This window comes from Pseudorca crassidens, chromosome 9 (genome assembly GCF_039906515.1).
Source record: "Pseudorca crassidens isolate mPseCra1 chromosome 9, mPseCra1.hap1, whole genome shotgun sequence".
NCBI classification, from domain to species: domain Eukaryota; kingdom Metazoa; phylum Chordata; class Mammalia; order Artiodactyla; family Delphinidae; genus Pseudorca; species Pseudorca crassidens.
Window position 1 is genome coordinate 82179228 of NC_090304.1, and position 9821 is coordinate 82189048.

General features: G+C 35.8%; 1 protein-coding gene across 10 annotated transcripts in view; it reads right to left on the minus strand.

The window, feature by feature from the left end:
• The window catches only part of LOC137230805 (caspase-12-like), a 31225-nt gene extending 24162 nt beyond the window's left edge, over window positions 1-7063 (minus strand). For 3 of the 10 annotated variants that reach the window (XM_067750871.1, XM_067750869.1, XM_067750868.1), the window contains exons 1-3: window positions 4114-5504; window positions 2923-2985; window positions 2676-2753 (exon numbers count right to left, since the gene is read on the minus strand). In XM_067750871.1, the coding sequence (XP_067606972.1) occupies window positions 2676-2753; window positions 2923-2985; window positions 4114-4282 (310 nt within the window). In that variant the 5' untranslated portion in view covers window positions 4283-5504. Of the gene's footprint in view, window positions 1-2675; window positions 2754-2922; window positions 2986-4113; window positions 5505-5799 lie in introns of those variants that run through there. The other 7 variants (XR_010946260.1, XR_010946259.1, XR_010946263.1 and 4 more) reach the window with 6 other exon arrangements.
• Window positions 7064-9821: the final 2758 nt, after the last annotated feature.

Consider the following 9821-nt stretch of genomic DNA (forward strand, 5'->3'; position numbering starts at 1 on the left):
TAGAGCATCAATTTCTACCTCTCTCCCTTCTATGCTATCCCCGTTGGCATATTAGAATCTTAATTTATCTTTTAAAAACACATTTCCTTGACTCTGTTTCCCCTCCATCTATTGTACCATTTCTCTCCTCCACTTCTCAGCACAGTCGTTAAAGGCATTGTCTATTTTCACCATTTTCATGTTTTCAACTCTGATTTTTTTTCCTGTATGCATAAAATGGCTATTATCCTCACAACTTAAGCAAAATACCTGTTATCAAAGTTACCACTGACTATTTGTTGCTTTCTTAGCATTTAGCATGGTTGAACACATCTTTCTTGAAACATGCTCTCTAGGCTTCTATGATCCTACATTTTCCAGCTACTCTTTCAAAATCTGTCTGTTCATTGCTAACTTTTCCTCTTCTGCCAAACTTCCCAAAGTGGAATTATTCTGTATTAGAGTCTCTGTTATTCTCTATCAACATCTCTCCCTAGGTGGCCTCTTCTAGGTGGTACCAACATCTCTCTGTGAATTCCTCAGTTGTACGTCACCTGTTTATTCAACATTTTCTCTTGGATGTAACATGTTTTAAACTAAACTTACAAGGAAGGACCTCTGATACCGTCTTCTTCTACAAATAGGTTTCTCGCAAGTTTTCTCTATACCACAAATTTTCTCTCTCTCAGGAATTGATATCTTTCACCCAGTTGCCGAGCCCAAAACTTAGAATGGTTTTTTTTCTATTTTTTTTATTGGGGTATAGTTGCTTTACAATGGTGTGCTGGTTTCTGCTGTACAATGAAGTGAATCAGCTGTATGTATACATATACCTCCTCTTTTTTGGATTTCCTTCCCATTTAGGTCACCACAGAGCATTGAGTAGAGTTCCCTATGCTATACAGCAGGTTTTCATTAGTTATCTATTTTATACATATTAGTATAAAATACATACAGGTTAGTGTATATATGTCAATCTCAATTTCCCAATTCATCTCACCTCCCTCTTTCCCCCCTTGATGTCCATACATTTTTTCTCTACATCTGTGTCTCTATTTCTGCTTTGCAAACAAGTTCATCTGTACCATTTTTCTAGATTCCACATATATGCGTTAATATACCATATTTGTTTTTCTCTTTCTGACCTACTTCACTCTGTATGACAGCCTCTAGGTCTATTCATGTCTCTACAAATCCTTCATTTCTTTCATTAGCCCATATCCAATCCATCTGTAGTTTCTATTGATTCTATCTCCAAAATAGATCCCAAATATAACCACTTGTTATCATCTCTATTACTGCAACCCCAGCTTAAAAGCTATTATCTCTTAACTGAAACACTTAAATAGCTTACAAGTAGATTTTCTATTCTATGTTTATCACTCCTCTGCTCAAAAAATTCTAAAGGCTTTGCATTGCAAATAAAATCCGAATTGTTTTTCCTTCTCTCAGAGACCCCACATACTGTGGCCATCCCAGTGTATCTGACAGCTCCTGCACCCATATTCCCCTCATTTCCTACTCCCAGCCAGACCAGCCTTCTCTATTACCCTTTTGCATGACAAGACCTTTCCTGACTCACAGCTCTTGTTCTTGTTTCCTCTTTGCATGAAATGTTTTTGCCTTAAAGTTTGGCACAATTCCCTTCCTATTGTTCAGTTATATACTGAAATATAATCTCAAAAGAGTTCTCATAACTGTTCACCCTGACTCATGTGTACCACTACCCTCAACAACAATATCACTTTCTATGACCTAATCCTCTTTCTTGTGTACATCCCCTGAAATTATACTGTTTATTTTTTGAGAGTTTACTATATATCTGCCCTCACTACACTGTATGAAAGCAGTAACTTTATCTTGCTCACTGCTATAAACACAGTAATTAAAGTAGCATACTGTAGATTTTCAATTAGTGTATGAATATATAATGTATGAATGAATATAACAATGAATAAAGATGACAAAGTTTTTATTCCTTTTGTAAGTTTTTCTGTAACTTTTGAAAATATAGTACTCAAAAGACAATACTATCATTACCCTTTTATGGATGCTATGGTTCTTTAAAGTGGCCCAATAATTCATCAGATTCTTTGGTGACCACATAAGTATGTGTGACTCATGCTGTTTTTTTTAATGTGTTTCTTAATCACATCCTTATTCTGTTTTGTGCAGTTGGTAGTTGCCTATATCTTTGATGTTTTATGAATCCTTTCAAAGATGTGATCAACTCCATTTAAAAATGTGAGTCTCAGAAACGTTGGTTATACCAGCAAATATGGTTAATCAGTGACAGAGGTGGGCTCAGTGTTACAGATTTCTTGGGTTTTACTTCAGTTCTCTTTCCACTACACCATAAGGAGTTTCTTTATCTGTCTTTGCTCTAATAATGTCATTATGTGTCCATGATATTACCTTTCATAGTTAGAACAGATACCTGGGACAATCTAGCATTCTTCTCAGTTTCATAATCTTCACTTTCAACTTCTACATTCTTAGGAGAATTGAATATCAGGGATGTAAATGCTAACCTTACTTTTAAGGGACTTTGTTAGGTGCAGAGGAGAGAAATAAGCCAGATTTTCTGAGCCTCAGTTTAGTGGTCTTTCCACTATAATGTAGGGACGTTGTACAGCTGCCTTATCCCAAGTAATGAATGAGGGTTCCCATGAGCCACTGGGTTTGGGGGCAGTTACCTGTTGGAGGGAGAGCCAATGCCTGGGCTGATTCAACTTTTTCCTCATCTCTACTTTTTTCACTTTCATCTTCAGATTCTGAGGTGGAATGAAAAAATTTAAGGATCAATGCTCTATTCTGAAGGGTATTTCCAAAGATGAAAACTGACTGAGAACATAGAATTTCTAGGCTTTTAAGAAAATACTTTCTAACTGCACTAGAGGTCTAAGAGTTTTCACTTGAGATGTGAAATTTGGAGTCAGTTACCTGTCAAAGAAGAAGATGACTCAGTGCTCTCAGATTCATCATTCTCAGTTTCCAGATGAGATCCTGAAATAATAGTAAAATAAAATTTGTTAGCAGAACTAAATTTATAGAACCTATACACTTCAAACTCTTTCCCTTTCACTGACTAGGAAATGACTATGCTCAGCATGGGGCTGACTACTCTGTGGAGCATGGAGATTTGCCCCATTCTCTAAGTTCCAGGTTTGTTTTAAAAAACTGTAACTTTGTGCCAAGTGAAAAAGGAGGCAGATTTTCTCTGAAACAAAAAAGAGCTCATTATCTTCTTCTTCTGTAATTCAAGGAATATTCAAATTCATTAATCAAGGTTTTCTGAAATAGCACTTTTCATTATGAGGAAGAAAAATACATTGTTGTACAAAAGTTAGTCTTTCAACAATAGCAAAATAGTCTCAGAGGGTGTTCCAAGAATTGGGGATATACTGATGTATAATTTTACTCTGAACTAGGGGTCAGCAAACTATGGCCCACTGTCCAAATTCAGCCTGACACCTGTTTTTGTAAATAAAGTTTTATTGGAACACATCCACACTTATTTTGTACTTACTTTCTATCACTGATTCTATACTACAACAGCAGACTTGAGTAATTATTACAGAAACCATATGGTCCAAAAAGCTTGAAATATTTAACCTCTGGCTCATCAAAGAAAAAGTGTTCCAATACCTGCTCTAGAGAGAAGGACACATCTGTGTTCCTCAAACTTTCAATTTCCCTTTGTCTTCCTTTAACAAGGAGAAATACAGGTTCTCAGAGATTTTTTCCTTGGGTAATCCAGAGCTAAGAATAAGATGGTGGATTTTGTTCTACTGATCATTCTGTATCTGGGAATGACTCTAAAGGCCACAGTGTATGGCCAGAGTAGCACAGATTAATTAAAGACTATCATTTAATTTAATACAACACCAGCACCATTTATTCCTTTAACAAATATTTACTCATCACCTAATCTGTGTCAGACTGGGGATGATAGAACAGGGACTGGGTAGATCAGGGCATTTTGTGGCAGTAAATAAGATAGACAGTCAGGCAAAGAAGGTGCTAGAAATGTGAATAGTATATTATCCACTTGCAAAAAGAAATACGAAGACAAAAACTGCATGAGGATAGTAGATAAAGAACAAGTTACTAGCCCTTTACTGAGATACTCACTTAAACTCAGTTGTTTCTTGGGGTTGAAGAAATGGTCCTTAAATATTTTGCCTGCCATTTGCATTTTCTCAATGAGATCATAAACCAGGTCTCCAGTCCTTTTCACGATGTGGTCCACTTCTTCCCCTAATCTTTGTAACTCACCCCTATTTAACACTTTATTTTCCATCAGTCATCAAAAATACCATCAAGCACGTTCCTGGACCTTAACTTCACCATGTTGACTGGACCTTCTTTTGGTAGTCTCTTCTCTGTGAGAATGATAGGATTTTAGATACGGAGAGGAGCTTAGATATCTGATTCCAGGCCAGTGGTTCTCGATTTTAAAAAGAATCTCCTGAAAAAGCTTGATAAGCAGAACTTTTTGCACTCCATTCTCAGAAATTCTTTTTTGATAGATCAAGGTGGAGCCCATGAATTTACATTACTAACAATTTCTGAGGTGGTGCCAAAGCTGCTAGTCTGAGGACCACACTTAGACTAATACTTATGGATGATCAATTCTCTAATTTTTTTTTTGGATGGGGAAACTGAGGTCCAGAGAAGTGAAGCAACTTCACTGTAAGTCAGTGAGAGTTGACTGACTTCCTGTCATTTTTATCAATACCTAATTTAAAAACACATTATATTCAATATGTATAGCAGTAAAACATATTACACCTGTAAAAGAATGCATTTTTATTTCCATGGGCAGGGCTGACAGGGCAACTCTCTGTGCAGAGATTGAGAGCACAAACTGTATCTGGTTTGCTCACTGTTATAAACAAAAATTCACACAGAGAGCAGAAATATGGAGGAAACTCAAGTTACTCTGCATTTTTACTGCATGGCCTTTCACTATGACAAGGTAACATTTAGGTGAGAACTCTGGGTCAAGTCCAAAGTGCAAAGAAAAGCCTAAAATCAACAAGAAAGATTTAAGAACATAGGTCCGGATTTTCTAAATTTTCCATTTTTCCAAGAAGTTGTAATGTATTGTCTAAAACACTTTGTTACCATACTCATTACTGTGCCCCAAGCTTCCATCCCTTACAGTCTCAGAGTAAAATAGTTGTGTCTTGTGTGTGCCCCCTTCATTGCTCCTTCTCCTCTCACCCGTTCCTTCCTCCTGAGCTCTTTCTCCCCACAAAACATAACCATAATGGAATATTACTCAGCCATAAAAAGAAACGAAATTGAGCTATTTGTAATGAGGTGGATAGACCTAGAGTCTGTCATACAGAGTGAAGTAAGTCAGAAAGAGAAAGACAAATACCATATGCTAACGCATATATATGGAATCTAAGAAAAATAATTGTCATGAAGAACCTAGGGGTAAGACAGTAATAAAGACACAGACCTACTAGAGAATGGACTTGAGGATATGGGGAGGGAGAGGGGTAAGCTGTGACAAAGCGAGAGAGAGGCATGGACATATATACACTACCAAATGTAAGGTAGATAGCTAGTGGGAAGTGGCCGCATAGCACAGGGAGATCGGCTTGGTGCTTTGTGACCACCTAGAGGGGTGGGGTATGGAGGGTGGGAGGGAGGGAGACACAAGAGGGAAGAGATATGGGAACATATGTATATGTATAACTGATTGACTTTGTTATAAAGCAGAAACTAACACACCATTGTAAAGCAATTGTACTCCAATAAAGATGTAAAAAAAAAAAAAAAAACAGAAAACCTGGAGTGACTCACCAGCCATTGCTGCTCCAGCTCCCTGGGCAGGAAAAGCAATGAAAATGAAAGCAGCTTTCTTTCTTTGTTCTCAGTGGACCAGCATTACCTAAAAAGGAAACTGTAGCTTCTCAAATTCTCTCATACTTTGACAGGATAGAATTTGACTCCTCCTCTGATATGTAGCTTCTCTTTTTTAGAACACAGGAAGTGAATACTGACTTTTCTCCTTACTGTAACAAAGTCACCAGAATGAAATACATACATACACACACACACACACACACACACACACACACACAAGGGTACAAACATAAGTTTCTATGTTCTGTTTTCCAGACTATTTTTAACACAGTTAATAAGTCAAATTGACCCTTATTTGTCTCTGTGCCACCCCTTAGCCACTAAATAGTAGGGGTGCCTCACTTGACTGATGTCTCCTCAACCCCGGAAATGAAGTGTGAACTTAGAAGCCTTGGGTGAAGGGGAGCGAGAAATTGACTGAGATATGCCAAACAGTTTTAAAAACCCAGATAAATGATCTCTTTACTTCTCTCCTCATTTGCTATTTTGTCAGTTCTGGGTATTGTTTATCCATGAGATTCATGTGTATACTTTTATCTGTTAAATGCACAAGGAACTCTTAAAAATTTCTTAAAATAATACATAGATGTTTTCCATGAAAATGAAACAATAGAAAATTTTGTGAAACAGAGTAAGATCATCCAGCTTCTTTAATTTCACATTACAAACATACAACACTATAAATATATAATGCAATTATATGTTTAGCTTCTATCTTTGTGAATCTTTTTCTATTCTTATAAAAAACACATAATACAATACTGATTTTATTAATGGCCACAATCATTGGCCTACTTGTATCCATGCCCTTTGCTCTGACTACAGACTGGCCTTGTAACTTGTTTTGGCCAACATGATACAGTAGAGGGACATTGTGTAGTTCTGAGCACAGATCTTTAGAAGCATTGTGCACTTTAACCTCTTGGACACCTGAACTTCCATGTGAATAAGCCTGGCCTAGTTTACTAGAGAATAAGAGACATCACATACAGGAAAGCCCAGTTGTCTCAGCCAAGGTCATGCTAGACCAGTTTTTTTTTTTTTTTTAATTGGAGTATAGTTGTTTTACAATGTTGTGTTAGTTTTTACTGTACAGTGAAGTAGAGCTCCCTGTGCTATACAGCAGGTTCTTACACATTAGTGTATTTATGTCAATCCCAATCTCCCAATTCATCTCCCCCAACCTTCCTCCCTTGGTGTCCATACGTTTGTTCTCTACATCTGTGTCTCTGTTTCTGCCTTGCAAACTGGTTCGTCTGTAACATTTTACTAGATTCCACATATACGCATTAATATATGATATTTGCTTTTCTCTTTCTGATTTACCTCACTCTGTATTTACACTTTAGAAAGCCAGATGCTTTCCAAAAATATAGTAGGTCCCAACAATGTCAGTATAGATGCTTACCCTACATGCAGGTGATCTCAGACACATGAATAATTCCAAAGACAAGAGCCACTCAGTGAACTGGTCAACTTGTGAACAATAGTAAATGTTTATTGTTTTAAGCCACTGCAGTTTGGGGTAGTTTGTTGCTCAGCAATAGATAACTGATAAACACATATTTACCTATAACTTCTTTCCCATATTATCAATAATTTGCTTTTTAAAAAATTGACAATGCATGACAAACCTCTAAAAAAGTCAAGACATAAAGAACTATCTCATTTTTGATGACTATACAGTATTAAAGTGTTGATAGATTATAATTTTAAAATATTTTGTCAAATTATGCACACTTAAGGTAAATAATCCAGTAGTACAGCAAAGTGTTTAATAAAAAACATATTCTGCAGTATCGCTCCCAATCTTCGATCCTGTATCCTACATGTCACTTGCCTAAATGATTTCTATTTTTATTTTCTAGTGGTAATCTTCAGAATTCTCAATAACTTGCCTATTTTATCCCTCTATTTTCTTATATATCAAATACAAACAATGCCATTGATTACCTTGAAAAATGAGATGCAGTTCATTTACACTGCCTCATTTACATCTTATTCTACCTAATATTTGATATCACAATTTTTAAATATTAAATAATATATTTAACCCTCATTTCCTCTTCCATCAGTGTTGCTCAGTAGCTTACTTTTCTTCTACGTAAATTGAAGATTTTTACCCTCATACAATCTCCTCTGTCTTTTCTCACTTCCAATTATACCAATATTTTTAACCTATATTTTTATTTTACATTGTCAACTTATTAAGATTTTCATTCACTTGTGTATCCACAACCGAGCCTTCTGTGCTTTGTCTGTTATAATAACCAAATGTTAAAGAACCAATGAAGAACATGTACATTATTTTTGGCTATGTACATATTGTAATCTGTCTGGAAAAGTGATATGTTGGGACTATACTTCCTTCTCTTTGGGTCCAATCTCCCAAATAATTTTATCCCAAAGAATATTTCTAGTCTCAAGATCTACTAACTCACAATTACCTGGTCTCCTATACTTGGCCTTCACTCCTGTAATTCTATCTAAGGCCAAACCATCACTCTCTTCATTCTATTCACTCACTCTCACCTACACAAGGACATTGTTTAACAATAGTCACATTGCTCTCTTACATCATTGATTTTCCCACTTACTCATATCAACACTATAACCATAAAAATACATTATAATACTCCATATTAAAAAATCCTCCCTGATCCCACTTCCCCATAACTCCTCAAAATCATTGTCTATCATTGCTGTCTCCAAATGTTTTTTATTCTGTCTTGAACCAGCTCCAATCACCATTTTGTCTCTAGCCCCCTACCAAAATGACTCTTGTTAATGTAACCAGTGACTTCCCCATTGTCCAATTAAATATTTAATCCCCAATAGCCTTTTTGACCTATAGAAGCACTTCACAGTAATATTTTCACCTCTTCCTGAAAGCCTTCATTCATTTGCCTTTCAAATAACAACCCTGTGTTGATTCTCCTGCTACTTCAGCTGGCTGCTTCTTCTAGTAACGCTTGCCAGTTAATTCATATCTTTTGTCTCTGCTCTGTTTTTCCTCACTTATTTAGCAGCCTCATCCAGTATCTTGGTTTTCAATACTGTTTATGTATAGGAAGGCACCCAACATTTTAACATTCAGCCTATGCCTGTTCCCTGAATACCATATTCATATAGCCAATGTCAACGGGCATCTATTTGAATGTCTGGTAGATATCTCAATCTTGACACTTCAACCCCCACCTCCCATCTACCTCCTCTGAGAGTGTTTTCCATTTTATTCTTACAGTTATTCAAGCCAATTTCATTGTTCCGGTTATTCAGAGTGGAACATGTAATTCTTTTTTTTTTTTTCAAAACTTTATCCAGTCTGTTGACTTTACTTTCAAAACATGAATTTTGCTCATGACCGTCACTTCTACTCTTATCTATTCTTACTGTCTCACCTTCCAAACAAACAGTATAAACAATCTGTCAAGTTCAAGAAAATACTCTGTTAGATTTTCTATGGGATTCTGTTGGGTTTATAGATTAATATGGGTAGAAAATTGATATTTTTACATTTATTTGTCTTATCAATGATGGTGATCTATCCCTCATTCTAGTCAATCTTCTCTTATATCACTCAATGTTTTTAAAAAAATATTTTTCCACATATACTTTGCAACTATTTGTTTAGAATTTTCTATAAGTATGTTATATTTGTTGCTTTTGCAAAGAGAGGCTTTAAAAAAGCAAAAAGTACTTCCTAATTGGTTGTCTTTTGAATATAAGAATGCTATTAAATGTTGTATATTGACTCAATTCTTGCAAATGTGGGGACTATATATTAATTCTAAGAAATTTTCAATAAATAATGTCATATTTTTCAGGAATAGTGATGGTTTTGTTTCTTGGCTTCCAAATATTTTTACTTTTGGTTTTATTGTCTTGGAAGTCTAGTGCAAAATTGAATTTCTATCTAAAGATAATACTTCAATATTTCTGTACAAGAAAGCTATAGA